The sequence below is a fragment of the Dreissena polymorpha genome, chromosome 1 (assembly GCF_020536995.1).
Source record: "Dreissena polymorpha isolate Duluth1 chromosome 1, UMN_Dpol_1.0, whole genome shotgun sequence".
Classification (NCBI taxonomy): domain Eukaryota; kingdom Metazoa; phylum Mollusca; class Bivalvia; order Myida; family Dreissenidae; genus Dreissena; species Dreissena polymorpha.
Genome location: NC_068355.1, coordinates 109872055 through 109891891, shown reverse-complemented (window position 1 = coordinate 109891891; position 19837 = coordinate 109872055). Strand labels below are relative to the sequence as shown.

General features: G+C 36.0%; 2 protein-coding genes across 4 annotated transcripts in view; one reads left to right on the top strand and one right to left on the bottom strand.

Annotated features, from left to right (window-relative positions):
* LOC127843656 (nuclear cap-binding protein subunit 3-like) overlaps positions 1-3058 on the top strand; it is a 34531-nt gene extending 31473 nt beyond the window's left edge. The window contains exon 13 of the mRNA XM_052373358.1: positions 985-3058. Coding sequence (XP_052229318.1) covers positions 985-2455 — 1471 coding nt within the window. The 3' untranslated portion in view covers positions 2456-3058. The remainder of the gene's footprint in view (positions 1-984) is intronic.
* Positions 3059-5000: 1942 nt separating this feature from the next.
* Positions 5001-14371, bottom strand: LOC127843884 (exonuclease V-like). 3 transcript variants are annotated; one of them, XM_052373777.1, is made up of 3 exons: positions 14220-14371; positions 6183-6734; positions 5001-6014 (listed from the first exon to the last, which is right to left on the bottom strand). In XM_052373777.1, exons 1-3 carry the CDS (start codon positions 14284-14286, stop codon positions 5272-5274), a joined length of 1362 nt encoding a protein of 453 aa, XP_052229737.1. In that variant the 5' UTR covers positions 14287-14371; the 3' UTR covers positions 5001-5271. The 3 variants fall into 3 exon arrangements, with proteins under 3 accessions (XP_052229737.1, XP_052229746.1, XP_052229754.1); XM_052373786.1 differs by lacking the exon at positions 14220-14371 and adding an exon at positions 11255-11625; XM_052373794.1 differs by lacking the exon at positions 14220-14371 and adding an exon at positions 11353-11625.
* Positions 14372-19837: the final 5466 nt, after the last annotated feature.

The window sequence follows — 19837 nt, the reverse complement described above, 5'->3', positions numbered from 1 at the left end:
GAGACTTGTTTAAATATTTGTATTCTTCCCATGCGCAATGGCATTGGACAGTAGATGGCCCTTATTGAAATGTTCAGCTGAATGTATCAAGCTCTATTAACAGGACAAAGAAATAATATCTTGCTACAACATAATTTTATTAAACTTTTAATGTTGAAAAATGAGAGACATATCACAATTAACGGGTGATATGTTAAACAATAAAAACAAAGGTAAGTGTTTCAAACTGTGTAATAAACGAACACAGATGCATACCACTGACTGCTGACTGAGTTTATCTCTATTTCATTCTTTTCAATGATTATCTACTAAATCAGTTCTGTTGATTTTTCAAAAAGAGAATCGATTATCACTGACTTACTCGTCCAACAACGATTATTTGAATTTTCTATCATTGTGACATCATTAGTTATAATACTATAATATTCCCAACCCATTTTACAATAGGATGATTTAATCGAAGTGCATAATTCGGTATCAACTGAAAACTTATTAAAGTGGCTAAGTCACACTAATATGATAAAATTAACTCTTATGGTCAGTTTTGTTGCAAAAAATTGTCATTCCTGTGTCAAGGCCCAGTATTAGGGGGCATCAGTCTCCGACTGCGGAGCTCTTGTAACTTTTAAAATCATGGTTCAACACTATTCTGGCAAAATCCATCAATGAAGTGGTCTGAATTTTCAGTTTTCATACAGTAACGTGTTAATCAAACATGATTATAAGTTTGCAAAATGACATAAAAACCCATTACATTTTGTTCACCTATTTATGAAATATAACCTGGGCTAGAAACTTAACTTTTAGGCCATGGTTACCCATCTTAGGTCTTTCAAAACTGGTTACAGAAGACACAAGATGTCTAAGAAAATCTAGAGGGCCACCAAAAATTATAGGTGCCATTGGCTTATGAACTTTTAATTTACATTCCTGATATAGATTTGTTCTTGGATATAACATAAATCCCCACAACTTGTTTTACAGAACCCGTGAGATGGTTGGAGCGCTGAATATTGTTGCTGATGCAAAAAGGAGGGAAAAGTCTTTAAGCGATGCACGTCAGCTAATAATGGGGGTTGATCTTCGTTCTGCATTGCGGGAAAAGAAGATGAACAGGGAAATAAACCCAGACGATTTGAACATGATCACTCGCGAAATTCGCCAAGACACTCGCAAGCCTTCTCCAGTGACCTGGCAAAGGTCTAGGTCACTTTCTTCGAGTCCAAGGTCAATGTCGCCGGAATCGGATGAAGATGTCAAAAGAGGCGTAAAACTGAAAGTGAAACCAATGCACATGACAATTGAAAATGATATTGAAAATAATGAGCCATCAGATGAGGATGAGGAGGAAGAATCAGAGCCTGAACAGACGAGGATTGTTCGTAAACGACCGAGGGGAGTTACACCGGATGGAATAAAAACTAAAATGGACGAAGTGCATAAACAGTCAGATGTGCGCTTAAGATTAAGTGCTCGTACTAATGATAATTCTATTTCAAGCTTACCTAGGAGATCTCCGACCAATATTAAGTCTAGACTTAGTAAAAGGGTGTCCCCTGAAAATGTTGAGAAAAGACCTTCTCCGGTAATGGAGAGAAGAAAATTTTCTCCAATCACAATGAGTCCAGATCGAACAGAAGATTCAAGAATGAATAGAAAAAGACGTTCGCGATCATTGGACAATTTCCGATCCTTGAGACAAAACAGATTGCCATCTCCCAGGAGTCAGCGACGTGATTTGAACAGAACAAGATCTCCTGTGCGATCTCCTGTTAGACGGCGATTTAACGATCGACCAAATCGCTCTCGATCTCCAGCTAATAGAAGGTTGCAGCAAAGAATGCGTTCCCCACCACGTCACAGACCAGTGCAGCCTCGAATGCGGTCTAGATCTCGCTCACCATTGAACAGGAGACCTTTGCCAGTACGTCATATATCACCCCAGAACAGAAGGCTACCCGATCGAACCAGAGCAGGTAGAGATGCTCGATCAAGACTCATACGCAAGTCTCGATCTCCCACAGATACTGAACCAGAGTCGGATGTTGAGGACCCGAATAAGGAAAAGGAAAGTGATAATGATTCCAGTAGTTCATCCTCTAGTTCATCAAGTTCAAGCTCAGATGATTCTAGTTCGAATGATTCCTCATCATCTTCGTCATCATCATCTGACAGCAGCAGCAGCAGTAGTAGTAGTGATTCGGAAAGTGACAGCGACGCTTCTGAGCGATCAGCCATAAGAAATAAAAAGGCCCAAAGGCAGATACCTCGAGAAGCTTCCGGAACAAAATTGTCTAGAGCTCAAGACAGGGGCAGAAATTCATCTCCATTGGTTTCAAGGCAAAAGAATAGACCTTCCAATTCCAGTGTAAGACAACAGGGCGATAGACCTAGAAGAATGGAGGACACCAGAAGGGACAATAGAGAAAATCGGCGGGGACGTGCAAGAAGTTGAAAATAAATATGCTCATTGTATCATTGTTTGTAAGGTTAAGAATTTAGAAATTTTAATGAACACCGAGTTTGCTAGTGACAGAGGCTTAAAGCTTGATTGTCAATAATTTGTAAGATGTGTTCCTACTGTCAGTAATTATGTTAATAGAAGCTGGGTATTTTATTTATTTGTAAGAAAGATGCATGTTGAAGGACTTTGGTTTCTTTTCTGGTTTTGTATGAAAAACTCCAGGGTTTGCTGTAGAATGCACTCTGATAATTGTTTCATTGTGAAATTACAGTGATATACAGTTGGTTTAAATCCAAACTTGTAAAAAAAGACTTGTACCTGAATTAAGATCTAATTTATAGTCATCAGACAGTATATGTGTTGATGCTGTTAAAAGAGTTTAAGTGCTGTTTGCAACTGCATTTTAAAATGGAATTGAAGCAGTCCAATAGTAAAATACTCTCATCCATAGTATCTGCAGACCTGTTACTTTTAAAGAAATTATTCCAGCTGGTATGGAAGTTTGTTCTAAAATTCCAACAGCTTTTCTTGTTCAGTCATATTCTCCTTCTTTGTACATGTGCTGTCAATACAGAATACAGATCACCTTATGTCTGAGCTTTTATGTTCTTTTTTTCCATCAGAGGTGGGTAATTGACATACACTTGTCAACACACTACAGGCCACACTTATTGCCTAATCTTCATGAAAATTTGTCTCGATGATATCCTGGCGAGTTCAACACTGGATCATGAGGGGTCAAAAACTAGCTTACTATATCAAATTAAAGGAATTCTATTATTGAATGTTTAAAATGGCTATAGTGAATCCTTATGAACAGTGTAAATCAAATTGTTTGTCCAAACTTCATGAAATTTGCCGAAAACCCTAGTTTGCATTATATATTAAGTATGAAAATTGTTCCAGTCCATATTTAAAAATATGGGTTCCTGGGGTCAATACAGTTATTTTTATGTGGCTATAGTTAAACCTATAAAGCACTCTAGAGGTCATATTTTTAGTCCAATCTTTATACAACTTACTGAGAACATATTTTCATTGATCTGTTGGAAATGATTAAAAATAGTTCCAGTCCATTAAACAAGAGGGCCTGACAGTTTTTTCCTACAGCCCTATATAGCCATATAAGGAAAAATGCACCGCCCCCTGGTAGCCATGTTTTTCAACCAACCGGAACTATTTTTGAACTCTTACAAGATATCATTGGAACGAATCTTTTGACCACATTTCATGACAATAAATGTGGCCTCTATAGTGTTAAAAGGTTTTACTATAGCCATATAAGGAAAAATGCACCGCCCCCTGGCGGCAAAGTTTTTCAACCAACCAAAACAATTTTTGAACTCGTCCAAGATATCATTGGGACAAATATTCTGACCAAGTTTTATGAAGATAGGACAATAAATATGGCCTCTAGAGTGTTAACAAGGTTTTACTATAACCATATAAGGAAAAATGCCCCTGCCCCTGGCGGCCATGTTTTTCCACAGACCAGAACCATTTTCAAACTCATCCAATACATAATAAAAACAAATGTTCTAACCAAGTTTCACAAAGATTGGACTATAAATGTGAGTTTTATAGTGTTAAGTTTTTACAAAAGAAAAGCCATATAAGAAAAAATGCCTGCTCCCTGGCAGCCATGTTTTTTAACCAACCATGACCATTTTTTAACAAGGTTTTACTTTTCACATTATTATTATACGTTGTACAATTTTGAGAATTTTACTTTTCAGTGATTATTTTAATATGTTATGTTTGATATTTTAATGTTGATCAATTTCATTTAGATGTACATGAAGTAGTAGATATGTGTTGAACTAGTCAAGAGTCAAAATTTCAACAAAATCTGTTCTAAAACAAGAGAGCTATATTGATTTGAATACATGTTGCGTTAGAAAGTCTCCAACTGTACAAGTTTTCGTGGTTTAAAACTGTGAATTACCCATTTTAATTCACTGATGTTCCCCATAAACAAAGAATGCATAAAATTGAAAATAGTTTACCAAATCAGGCATCGACACTAACAGTGTCCTGGGAACCAGAGACCCCCAAATTTTGGTGAGGGACAGCAGTTTTTCCCAGGATTTTGAACTAATTTTAATAGGCACGGTTCCCTGTGGACACCAATCTGTAGAAGTTAGTGTCAAGCCCTGCAAATTCATAAGGAATCTGGATTATTTTATTCAAAGACTTTCATTTAAATATTTAAAAATTAACAACTATGTAGGGAGTTGTGAAGTATTTTGTAAAAAGAAATGATTGGATTAGAATGGAGAATTTAAATCAGGAATTCATTGTCAGCACAATTTCAGTGTTCTTTAGGAGATTTGTGCATAATAACCTTAGACAGATTAACACCATGACAATATTTTCTTGAATTTACCAAACAAAAGCGTAAGCCAGTTCTGCCATTGCTACATTTGGGAAACACAGGTTATACAATATTTTGCCCTTAGTACCTTTATCATTTTAATTTTAAGCAAATGATAAAGATAACATGCCATCACAAAATATTTCAAAGAGAATTACAGTATACAATTAAATAAATTTATTTTCCTGATTCCACAGTCATGATTTTGTTCTGGTACATCACTATTTTGCACCTAGTTACATAGTACATTTGTTATTACATTTTGAGCAACTGATAAACATGGCATGCCTTACAAACTTTATGATATTTTTAAATACATGTAGAATACAATTTATAAAATAAAAAATCATACAGTCAAGAATGTTTATTTCTGGTAAATAAATATGGTATATAAAATCAAATGTATTTTTCACTATCATTAATGAAGTGTTTACTAAGTCTTTGAATTCTTCTGTACACACTCCTCGGCTTTGAGTCTTCTCCATTCACAAATGTCCGCGTAGTCGCATGATTGACACTTCCAGGCGTCTTCAATTTCAACGCCCACTGCCTTTCGGTCCCCACACCAAAACCCAAGATAATGATTATATAGCCTCTGCAATTCTGTCTCATTATACACTTCTCGCTTCATTCCAATGGTCTCCTTGGTGTCTTGATGCACGTACTCTACGCCTATGCTCTGAATGCACGTCAAACATTGCATCCTAGTAAACAAATCCTCCATTAGCTCCTCTAAATTTGTACTTGACAGGAATAGTCTGGATGCATGGCTTTGAATATCCTCACCAAATTCCTTCTGAAAATCCAAACAAAGATGCTTTGCAATTGTGTCCTTCTTTAAAAGCCCCTTCACCATGTCGTCAAACATTTTTTTGTAAAGCATGATTTGTAATTGATGCTGGGAACATTGAGCTTTTGATGGCAGCGATTTTCTCATCCTAGTTTTTAACTCCCATAGCTCAATACTAAACTCCTTTGGGTCAAAGCGTAGTTCATCAATAAGGCCTACAATAAAAACATCCTTTTCGAAGGGGGCCCCAAAAATTGGTACTTCTCTTGCAATTGATCCACCATTCATGAAACCTGCTATGGCATTAATCATGTTCAAAACTTTTATTGTCCAGATGTCTTCATTTGAAGTGACTTTCACATCAACAATATCATGTACTGCCAATTCTGAAATAAAAACAAGACATTTTTCAAAATTATGTAATACAATTTATGATAAATGCAAAAACATGAATTGTTTGTGAATAAGTAACTAAATTTATAAACTACCACTAATTGTGATATTGTCATGTAATCATTATTTAGGAAAATGAATCTGCTCAAAGACTGACTGACCTCTTTCAAGGTGTAGATTGGTGCCCTGTGTCATCACAGGCTTCTCCTCTACCAGTCCTGGAACAGTGAGCGAGTAATGGAGTTGCTGTTCACACCAGTGCTGTCTAGTGAGATCTGATACCCATAGATATCCCGGTCTGAATTGGTACAATGGCCAATTCTTATCGTTGACACTTTCCTCTGGGTTATAGCTATTGTCACAGGTAATGAAGCAATCCAAAGACCCTGGTTTTGTGTTAGATGATTGAGAATTGAGAAGACTTTCTGAGGAGTAACCTTGTGACCTTGGGTTGCAAGCATTGTGACTGTGATTTGCATCGCTTGCATTACGTACCTTCTTCAAACGTTTTGGAAGCGACCCACATTCAATTTCAACCAAGCTCATTTCACTTTGACATGCAACTTCACCATCAATGTGTGTTTCGGAAATGACACAGTCAATATTTTTGTTCACATATCCATTTATGCCAAGGCATCGATTTGGCAACTTTTTTTCATCTTGGCTGGTGAAGCAAATTTTGGAAGTTGATTTTACAGGACATTCTTCTTCATCTGAAAATAGCAATAGCTTTGAATTTGCAGGAAGTTTTAAAATGCATACAGGTACCGTATATGTCCTTATTGACGCGCACTGCGCGTGTTTTTTCAAGACCCATGTGCGTTAAATTCGAACCACTATCACCTATTCCTCACATTTGAACAGTGTAACATTTTCATTACCTTCCGCTCACAACATTGTTTAATCCAATAGTATGACGTAGTCTGCTGCAGACCCGCTACATCGCGATGTCCAATTTAACGTAAATCAGCCGTGGATCCCATTTTATTTTTCATCAACTTAAATATTTCCCCATTAAGAGACCCTCACCATTAAATCAAGGTTAACCTGGTATTTCGCGCCTTCACTGTGTCTAGTTGATAAGTATTTATAGTGTGTCAAACAATACAACCAAACACTCAATACCATACAGTTGGCGTCATCGGCGTAAAGCGCACGTACCACCCAAGACAACGTCCTTTCACTGCATCCGAGCTACAGGCAGTCCTCGAGGAATATACATCGACAAAATATATATTCAATAATGAACAATGTAAATGGTAATTGCTTAACAGAAACAGCGTACTCGTTCCGTTTTGTTTTAAGAAATCAAATGCATAATTATCGTACGCGATCATTAGACCAATATCATTTGTTTGACTGTAATAAAAGAAGACATAAAACGCGTCTATATCTCTATGATTTATCACTCACCTGTGCTGACGACAATAATTATTATTATTGTTGGTTTGTAACCTACGTAGTATACTCGCAAGGTAGCATATTTACAGTGTCACCGTGTTGAAAACAAAATGGCCAGCAAAACAATGTTTTCTGGTGTTATGTGCTACTCTTTAATGGATTACGGGCTACATTAATCTTATCTTATGGTTCCGATAAATTCCGATGAACCCCAGATAAGACGGCCTGCGCGTCTATTAGGGCATGAGCGTCAATAAGGACATATACGGTAGTAATGTGGTTAGTACATGTACCAATACAATTATTTACTACTGAAATTGTCAGTTATTTGAAACAGTTCTATATATTTAAGAAAACTGCCTTAATTAGAAGTAGTATCTATACTAACATTAACCTGAAATGTTCATTTCAAATGTATGACTATTTGTTTCAAGCCTATCTGGGGGCTATTTCAAGATTCTGAAATATGTCATATGTCAAATCATAAATATGACAATATCATGACAAAAATCTTAATAGGTCACAATTATTACCCGATTAAAAGTTTGTCATTAATAAATGTTATTGATAACAAGGGCTGTTTGTAAAACATGCATGACCCCCATATCGGCTATGAAGTTTCATGATCCTAGGCATAAGCGTTCTTGAGTTATCATCCGGAAACCATTTTACTATTTCGGGTCACCATGACCTTGACCTTTGACCTAGTGACCTCAAAATCTATAGGGGTCATCTGCAAGTCATGATCAATGTACCTATGAAGTTTCATGATCATAGCCATTAGCGTTCTTGAGTTATCATCCGGAAACCATTTTACTATTTCAGGTCACCGTGACCTTGACCTTTGATATAGTGACCTGAAAATCAATAGGGGTCAACTGCGAGTCATGATCAATCTACCTATCAAGTTTCATGATCCTAGGCATAAGCGTTCTTGAGTTATCATCCGGAAATCATTTTACTATTTCGGGTCACCGTGACCTTGACCTTTGACCTAGTGACCTGAAAATCAATAGGGGTCATCTGCGAATCATGATCAATGTACCTATGAAGTTTCATGATCCTAGGCATAAGTGTTCTTGAGTTATCATCCGAAAACCATTTTACTATTTCGGGTCACCTTGACCTTTGACCTAGTGACCTGAAAATCAATAGTGGGCATCTGCCAGCCATTATCAATCTACCTACGAAGTTTCATGATCATAGCCATTAGCGTTCTTGAGTTATCATCCGGAAACCATTTTACTATTTCAGGTCACTGTGACCTTGACCTTTGACCCAGTGACCTGAAAATCAATAGGGGTCATCTGCGAGTCATGATCAATCTACCTATCAAGTTTCATGATCCTAGGCCTAAGCATTCTTGAGTTATCATCCGGAAATTATTTTACCATTTCGGTCACTGTGACCTTGACCTTTGACCTAGTGACCTGAAAATCAATAGGGGTCATCTGCGAGTCATGATCAATGTACCTATGAAGTTTCATGATCCTAGGCCTAAGCGTTCTGAGTTATCATCCGGAAACCATTTTACTATTTCGGGTCACCGTGACCTTGACCTTTGACCTAGTGACCTCAAATCAATAGGGGTCATCTGCGAGTCATGATACATGTACCTATGAAGTAATTGAAGTTACATGATCCTAGGCCCCAGCGTTCTTGAGTTCTCATCCGGAAACCACCTGGTGGACGGACCGACCGACAGTCCGACAGACCGACCGACATGTGCAAAGCAATATACCCACTCTTCTTCGAAGGGGGGCATAAATATAAAGCATTTAGTGACAAAACTTCAATACATTCCAAAATCTGTTTAAAGGCCCCTTAAAGATCACGAACTTGCATTGCATTATTATCATTATTGATAAATATTTAGGCCTATATTTTTAGATTTTAAAAAATGACTACAATTGTACGGGCAAAAGCCCTCGAAGCGGGCGTTGACCGTTCATACATATGGAAATTTAGACATAAAATTACATAAGAATACCACATAGGGAAAAATTATATCAATGACATCATAATTGTGTAGCGAATCGCACTAAATATTCTCGCATTATTTGTTTTTCTTCGCAACCGTTCCAGAATTAAGTCATTACTCAATTATCACCCCTGAATACTCATCTTCAGTGGGTTTAAGCCGAAGAAGGTTCACTACATATAGTGACAGTCCTTACCAAACACAATTTTCGTGAACATAACCTGTCTTAAATATATTGCCGAATCTCAGATTACTGTCGAATTTATTTGCTTTGATCTTTTCAATATCTTATTGTTATTATTATCCTGACAAATCACAAACGCTTGTTAAAAAATATTTGTTTTAAGCATTATAGTTGGCATCTCTATTCTTCCATGATGTGAAGTGTTTTTTATCTCCACACAATACCACATACCTTTTCATATATGTACTGTGTTATGTGTTATTTGAATGTGTAAATAAAAAAATATGGATGATATAACACGATGCATTCTAATATTTGCATTAAAATTGTAACTATAGAGCTAAGTGTATGCAGTTTAGACTGTGATTTAAGAATTGCTACAAAATGGCTAGTTTTTTAGTGGCGACAAAATTTAAACTATTCAACAATAGTTTGCGAAAGAAAATTAGAAACCTGCAAGATACCTGTATTTATTAAATATTTAAATTTGCGAAACAAGTATGTTGTTATGCCGTTACACATAATTATACATTGATAATAAATAAGAAGACAATACAGACGAAAGCTCCAGGCATGACTTTCAATAGGTAGTGTGTGTTATTTGACAGTCTAAATCTTATTGGATTAAAAAAAAATTCTGTCAAATTTGTCAATCAAAATTGATTTGACACATCACATGATTTTGATTATGTTAAATCAGTGAACTGTATGCTAAATGCAACTGCTTTAGCAAGCTGTCAAGTTGAATTGAGACATTTGATGAAACAAACTGTTTCCTGGGTAGGACCAGTACTTAAGTGTCTATATGACGTACCATGACGTCGAAAGTCTACAAGACCTACTAGGTAGAACAAGAAATGTACTTCGACGTACAATTTTCACCGACCCTTGAGTGTTAGCCAATCAGAAGACACCTTACATCTGTTGCTTTTAGAGATATTTGACTTTGAACATTATTATTATTATTATTTATACCAAATTATGCGACTATCGACCGCTTACTCATAGATATTGTGCGTATTTATTAAACATTATTATGATAATAATTTATACCAAATTATGCGACTATCGACCGCTAACTCATAGATATTGTGCGTATTTTTTAACCTGGCGTGGCGGAATTAACCTCTGACTTATGCAAGTTATGGTTATCACAAAATACGACCAACGGGGAGATTATTATACATTTTTTATCCTGTTTATTTTTGGTAACTGTTTGGTTACCGTTGGGAATTTCCTACAGAGTAATGCGCTGGACGGTCGTGATACTCCGCCCCGCATGATCAATAAATACTCACAATATGCTGAATAATTTTAATTTAAAAAAGGTAACAATTGAATCTTCTTCAAATTTGTATATAATCTATTTCAAAGCATTAAATACTTGAAACTTCTGTGTGTTTTTTTTGCCATTCTGATATTTTTACTCATTTTGTACTCAATTAAAAAAGAGATTTTAAACATTTATTATGAATAAATCTGAAGGAAAAGCGGCTCAAGAGACAAGTTTTTTGATTGGCTGTTCAGAAAAATTGTACGTCGAAGTACAAACATGTATGTCGAAGTACAAATTGTACTTTGACGTACAAATATATATTTCAAAGTGTATTTATATGTGTATGCAGACGTACAATTATTGTACATCAACGTACATTTCTCCTTTTTACCTTGTAGGTCTTCTTGACTTTCAACCCAAATGGTACACCATAGTTTATCTTCAGGGTTATCTTAAGAATGCACCCACTAAAGGGATCAATATAGAGACCTCCCACTCCCAGTGACTAAGCCAGTTAGCAGACACCCCATCCACAGCCTCTGAACTAGCTTTAAATTCCTGTGGCTAGAAAAAAAAGATGCTAGATCTTTAAGCTAGGAACATGTAACTCGTTTTTAGATTGATTTTTTTGGATGCATTATCGTGACATCGGGTAATTTCGACGTAGGGGTATTTTCGACGATTGCGCATTTTCCGGTGTAAACATGCGTGCCGCGCATACTCAACGTAAGTCACATGTTGTTTACATTGACTATACATAGCTCCATCAACGATGACCTAATTTACCATTTCATGGCTATACGGACGGTAAATTAACATACTTTTGTTCAAATATGATGCTTTTCATGCCTTTCAGCTAATTCCCTAAATATCACCATTCACGAATAAAGTTTAACTTTATTTAACAACAACTTAAATTTTTGACAGTTCGTCTGCTTCACTCGTCATACATACCATAGTAGTCACGTGATATTCATTTGAACCTGTAGTATACTGTTCAACATAAAAAACGTGTAATAAGTTATGCGAGTCTTTACATCGTTTTTATTGTTAATTAAGATATTATCAATAAGGAAACTGTATTTGGCACGTGCAAAAACAATTATATCATATATTTTGTAGCATAAGGGTCCTTCTAGAGGCCCTTACAGGAGGTATGACCCTGGGGATTTGACAGAAGCGTACCAGGCTGTGGTAGAGGATGGGATTTCAGTGGAAAGAGCTGCAAAGATGTTCGCAGTGCCCATAACCACTTTAAAAGATCGGGTTAAGGGCAGAGTTGACATAGACACTTTAAGATCTGGGCCCCACACTTTGTTCACGTTAGATCAAGAGGCATTTTTAGCTAGCCATTTGCAAACAATGGCTGAAGTAGGCTACGGCTACTCACGCCAGGAAACCATCAATGTAGCATCTGACTACGCTGTACACGTTGGTATACAACAAAAAGGGCAAACATTAGGCTAAATTGACTGGTTTTATGGCTTCATGTCCAGATGGCCAAATTTGAAGTTGAACAAGCCTAGAAGTCTTGAACTATCACGTGCCATGTCTGCTAATCCAATTTCCATCAACAATTACTTTAAAGAACTGACAAACATAATGAATAAATATGACTTAACAAGCAAACCTGAATGCATATTCAATATCGACGAGAAAGGACTGAATGTTGAACATAAACCCCCAAAAATTGTTTCTGGAAAATTATGCAAAACCCAGGCAGTTACTTTTGGAAAGTCAAAAAAAGTTACTTTGATTGGATGTGTTAGTGGTGTCGGACACCAAATACCACCTTATTTTGTGTTTCCAGGTAAGCGTATGTTGGACTCCCTTTTAGCAGGAGCTACCCCTGGAGCAGCAGGCACAGTCACTGAAAGTGGATGGTCAAATTCTGTTGTATTTGACCATTACATGAAAAATCATTTGTTGAAGTATTTGCCAGCTGGAGACATGAATATGTTCTCATATTATATGATGGCCACAAGAGTCACGTATCTTTGCCGTTGATTGAATGGACAAAAAAAGAACACATAATTCTGTTTGTTTTGGCCCCTCACTGTAGTCATCTGTTACAGCCCTTAGATGTCAGTTGCTATGGGCCCCTAGAACATGCCTGGAATTCTGCATGCCATAGACACATAAGAGAAAGGGGTGGTAATGCCATCACACGGTATGAAGTGTGTGCCCTTGCTTGCAGAGCTTACACAAGTACCCTGACTGCCTCAAATATTCAGGCAGCTTTTAGAAAGGCGGGTGTATTTCCCTTAAATCCAAATGTGATAAGCCCCTTGGATCTGGCTCCATCAACAGCTTTCAAAAATAACAACTCGACTCAAGATGTTCCTGAAAAATCAGATGAATCTTTTTTTCAAACAAAAGGTGGTCAAATTCTAAAAAATGTTCAACAGAAAAAGCAAAAGAATACCCTAAGTAAAGTTGTGGGAGGCAGAGCTATAACAGAATCGCCAGTTGCTGGCGCAATAAAGCTTCACTTGAAGTCACAGGGAAAACAGTGTACAGATGTAGAACAGTGTATCATCTCTTTCTCTGTACCCAGTACCTCCGGCCTTCCGGTGAAAGGAAAGCAGCCCCCAGATGAAGAGGTGGTCAGCTCCGACTCAGATGAAAGTGACATTTCAGAGTCTGACAAGTGCATTATGTGCAAGCTCTTCTTTCCCCCTTGCACTGACACAAAGCTTTCATTCATCAACATTGTCAAGTGGGGATGTTGTGATTTGCGTCAGGGATGGGTACATTTGACATTTTGTATACAAATCAAAGTACTGAGGCGGGGTGACTCTTTCCTTTGCCCTAAGTGTACTGCTGAACATTAATAAAATAGACAGCTGACATAAATAAAACTGTAAATAAGTTCTTAAAACTGTTAATTTCTGTTCAAACTAGTTAAATACAGTTTAAATATGTTCATTTTTTAATTGGACCATACCCCTTATCTTTGTTGAAGAGTATGGAACTATTTACTATTAGTGCAGCACGACCATCGAAAATACCCCACCCGATACGCAGAACACAAACGGTGAGTATCGGACATTTTTCTCTATTGTAAACAAGTATACAACTTTTCTGATTAAGTTTTTTATACAAATCTATTTAAAACAAATTTGTTTATGAAAATATTCATGACTTTCATATTTATTTGCATCATTTATATTGCCATTTGTTGAAAAATCGTTACATCGTCGAAAATACCCCACACCGGGATACTTAATTATTGCAACAATTATTATATTTTGAACACAATCATGTCAATATATTTATTAAAAATACATGGTTATCAAAAAAACTTAAAAAGCTTTTGCCCGTAAATTAGGTAGCACCTATATTATGTTCAATACATTTGTTTAAGGTCTCGATTAATAAAGAGTCTTCATCATCACTCCATAATTCTTGATTGGAACACATTTGTTATTTATTTTGTTGTAGTGGTATACGGTTGTTGTTGTTGTCTAAATATACCGCGTAAAAAAATTACTTTGTTCAAAACCGAAGCTAGTCAACTCGTACCTAAGTCAACTCGTACCTTCGGTCAACTCGTACCCGATTTGGTCAACTCGTATCCGATTTTTGGTCAACTCGTACCCCCACTAGTCAACTCGTACCTGAATTGGTCAATAACTGATGGTATTTACATCTTTATAATATATAGCGTCAGTACATACGTATATAATTGTGGGGTCGTTTTGTGTATTTGTTTTAGTTGTATAATATTAATTAATATCAAGTGCTTATATTCTGTGCTAAATAAACTAGTATAACGTAATGCATAATAATCAAGGTCTTTAAATGTATACATAATTAATATATATGTCTGCAGGATAACTTATTTCGTCGTTGTATTTGTACATAGGGATGTATCATGGAATTGTAACGGCTATAAATATAAACTTTTAAAACGGGTTGTATACTTTTTAGGTGTAACACTTGCTCAGTACAACAGAATGGTGAAAGGCGTAATCGAACTCACGTTTGTTTGTGTGCCATGTAGAGAACGGCCATCGGTTGAGGTCATGGAAGTGTATCTCCGTGACGACAGTATCTCGGAATCCGAGTCCGACAATGAGTCTGTGCCCGAGTCCGATCATGAGATCTTTGAAAACAAGTGTTGGTTCTGTTTCTGTTTTAAATGTGAAACTTTGTTGCTGTACATAATCTATGTCGGTAGTTGTATTAAGTTTAATAAATAAAAGTTCTTGTGTTTAATAGATGTATGTAGATGGTTTGTTTGTTACCCTGTGTGAAATATAATGTTTTTTTTGTGTTAAATGTGAATGTAGTATATGTTATTTGTGTGTTTTTTAAATGCCAAAATAAAAACACAAGAGACAATAACTTGCATTCTTTTTAATTTAATGTTCAAATTATTCGAACATTATGACCGTTGTTTCAAATTTACATGGAAATCTTATTATTTTATTGAAGAATGCTAAAACATCTAAATACTCATTAAATCCGTTTGTTTTACACAATAATCCTAATCTTTTTTAATTGATTGGTTAGTTGTTAGTTTGGATTCAAAGGTGTTCTTCATTTTTACAAAGGTGCAGATTAAATCGATTTAGATATTAACGACCCGTGTCAAGTAATGTGTGAATCATTATTTAACAAAGATGAAGATTAAGTAAATTACGATATTAACGACCCGTGTCACGTAGGTGTTAATAAGTATTTTAGGTGTTGATTAATTGATTAAATCATGTACTCAATTTTGAGACGAACCATAATTTGAGGCATATATATCAACAGCAACAACAACAACAACATTTATTAACTAATACACAAGTGTAACGACATGGATGATAATTATTTTGCAATTTGGTAATATTTATAAAAATCATGCAATGGAATAAGTTAACAAATATTTTACTGATTCATACCGTAAGATTTTTCCTTTTAACATCGATAATGATTGTTGTTAATAAATATATATTTTGAAAGAAAATATGATTTCTATATATTTCTTAGATAATATAATCTTTGTATATTGGACATATTAATAAGAATAAATATATATATACTTAGGTAATTACTTTAATTAGTCATATCGTACCCTGGTAAAAAAAACAACATACAAGTTATGCCAAAATATAACTTTAATTGGTCAACTCGTACCTGCAATAAACATAAAAAAACCATCTTATGCATGCAAACACCCATCGCAATTTGTTTCCATAAAGAACAAATATTAAAAAGGTACGAGTTGACCAATCTGAAAAATGACTAAAGTACGAGTTGACCAAATCGGGTACGAGTTGACTAGGGTACGAGTTGACTTAGGTACGAGTTGACTGGCAATCGTTAAAAACACAAAATATTGCAGCCACTCAGGATCAGCAGATAGTCGATGTAAAACGATTTTAATTATCGCGGAAGATAGCGCAAATCAACAATCCGTAAAAATGTGGCTAATGTGAGCACATGTCTTTGTATACAGTGTCCGAAAATTTTCTTATTTAAGTAAAAATATTTGGTAGTCCATACAATTTACCTACAAAATGATAAGAGGCAAGTTTTCATCTTTATTTTAAATATTCATTTACAAACACATAATACAACAAGTAGTCTGATGTGACATGCAATCACTTATCAACAGTATCACACAGTGGCACAATGATTTCATTCAGTCCAATATCAAATAGTCTTATTAAACTGCACGTAGTACACAGTTATAGTACACAGTCATCGTCATCAGCTTCATGTGTCACCCATGCAGGGGTATGTTACGTAAATTAGATTAAATTAGATTAAATAAAACAGGATTCCTGGAATTTCCGCAATATTTTATTCGCATCATAGTCCTTGTCTGAGAATTTTGTACGATTACCGGTAGATGTACCAGATTGTGGCTCATCGAGACATCTCTTCTTAGCACTTGGTTAGTGCGGTTCTGAAGAACGATACACGAACCACAAAACGGTCCATTTTGCAATTCAATCTATTTACACAAGTATCAGAGAGCATATATAGTTTAAACACATGCATATTAATCAAAATTTAATACACAAAAGCTCATAAATCCAATCACTTAAATAACTTGTTGACACCACTTGCTACAGGTCTATGGTCTTTCATGAATGGACAACACAGAAATATCAGCCAACTGATCGATTGTTCGAATTCGGATTTGACAGTGTGCAGTCCCGGTTCAACCACTAGGCCAACTAGGCGGCCGCCTGGTGCGACAATTTTATTGGGCGGCACTATTGGCTACGTAAAATATAAATAAATAAATAGTGCCGTCTTTTAATTTTGGGGTTTGTGTTTCTAAAAAAGACATCTGATACTATTATGACAAAACAATGGCAACAATATTAAGGGAAAAGACAATGGTGTAGAACAAAATTGTTTAGATGAATATCCCCGAGCATCGTTTGCTCCTTGCTGTGAACATACCTTGACTTTGGATGATGATGATGCAAAATGTTGCTTTAAAGCAACAGCCTTTCTTTGATCTAGTGCAGCGTGTTTATGCCGTATTTTCTTTATCTACTCGTCGTTGTGAAGTTTTAAATTAATATACAAATATTTCTGATAGACCACTGAAAAAAAACAAGATGGAAAAGTCGAATTGATGCTTTAAAACCTTTTCATAATCAGCTATAAGTGATATCTACGATGCTATGGCAGAGATTGCGGTGAGACAAATTTTACAGTGGCATCAGCTAGGTTATATATCATGAACATACACACCGGTACTGCAAAAGCCATTTCTAGTTTAAAGTTTGTCGGTTGTGTGGCATGACGTTTTGTTTGAGATCAACATAAAAAGTAAACAGCTTCAGACAACAGAATTAGATGTAAATTGTGCCATCAATAATCTTGATGAAACAATCAAAGAAGTTTCTCGTTAACCGCAGAAATAACACGAAGGAAGTGCAACTGAAATATTCAGTCTGATATACCAGCATTTTTCGAACCAGTATCAGCCCTTATCAGAAGACAGAAGAAATAATTTGCATACGTAGGAAATGACAATGAACCTATTCAGGATCCAAATGACAAATTCAAAGTAAACTTTTACTTCGCTTGACACAGCAATACAATCGGTTGAAGAAAGATTTAATCTGACGCAACAAATTAGTTCGGTGTTTGGTTTCCTCTATGATGTTCACAGTTTGCAGAATAAAACTAGAAATGAAGTTATGGAACATTTTTTATAATCTTGAGAAAATTTTGCAAAATTGAGACTTCATAGATTGATTCAGTTGATCTAAGCAGTGAACTGAAAGCCATTTGCATGCGAGTTGCACGATATAGATTGCCACAGGTTGTACTAAACTTTATATTGAAAACTAATATAACATACTTATAGTGTCGCCAGCACTAGTATAAACTTGCAAATCGCGTTCGATCCTCTCGACACGTCCAATTTCCGTGGCAAGTGGTGAGCGAAGCTTCTCGAAGCTTAAACTCATAAAAACATATATGCGAACATCCATGCTACCAGAAATATATTTGTTGGACTAGCTACTCTGTCAAATGAACATGCACTTGATAGAGGCATTGAACTGATGGAATTCGTTTCTACATTCGCGGAGGCGAAAGCGCGGGAAAAAAATGAAATTACATCATAAACTACTATGCATACCTAGATTTTATCGAATGTATATACGAATTTCAACCAACGGCAGCACATATGCATCTGTGAAAGTTAATATTAATTACATAATTAGTTGCCGTAGGCGCGGGTGGAGCCCAGTGCAACACCGTTCGTCAAGGGTGCCAAATACTCTGTCGCCGGCACTGACAGTGTGAGAAAAACGATGCGATGTTGTGTTCCGGTAAATATGATGCAAAATCGTGATATTAATATCGCAACCTCACATCGTGATCCCGTATGTTATATTTGTGGAGGACGCGAAAATGCGATGTGTGGACCCGAAATTGATTGTAACGATTCAATATCAAGATGATCATTTCGCGTTTCGCGATCTCATACGGTGATGAAGCGTTTTACACTCATATCGAGTTCTTTCGTTCGTAATCCAGAAGTTGGCCATGCAAAACAACGAGTAGCCTTTATTTAACACTTTCGTGATACACATCGGTTAGATAAAATCTTTCCACGAAAATGGATGCATAAAAGCATATAAGTATATAGTGTTTTAGGATCAATTATCTTTAAAAAAAAACACTATCACGTACAACCTGTAAATTTTCAGAAAACAACTACGAGGAAAATGAATAACTTTAGCAGAAACTTATTATAAAGATGGTTATAACTTAACTCTTTCACCGATAATAGTTGTCTAGATACGCAATTATAGAAAATTGAATTCGTATTAAGAAAACAGCGTAAGTGTTTCAATTATTTTAAATGTAATACTTCTTACAGAACAGCATCAAGAATGTGTGTGAGTCAAGTGAGTTACCGGTAAAGATACATGCGTTCTGGAACAAACTCCGGGTCCGTTTTATGCAACGAACCTCTGATGCAGAAGGATAACATCAAGTTCGAAATACACACGCACGCGAAATATTAGCAAACTTTTGTCAAGTGTCAAAAACGAATGTACTGTAAAGATATCTGTGCGTGTGTATGTCAACGTTTATTTACATTTCATCGCCAAGTCTTCATGGCTACCGGTACCTTATGTGCTGACCTGACCAATGTGAAGATATCAGCAACTTACAGGTTTAAACAAGGCTATTTTCAAGCAATATGGTCCCCTAACGGCTCCACCACTGTCAGAAATTCCACCATTTTCAGAAATATTTAAAAAAAAAATGGTTGCCATAGCAACCAGAATTTTTGACGTAGGAACAAAATGAAATGACGTGCATAATGTCCATATTGCCATCTATCCATGTTGCAAGTTTCATGAAAAAATATTAAGAGCTTTTAAAGTTTTCACAGGATCCACAAAAGTGTGACGGACAGACTAACAGACAGACTGACAATCTGACGGAGCGCAAACCATAAGTCCCCTCCGGTGAAACCGGTAGGGGACAATAA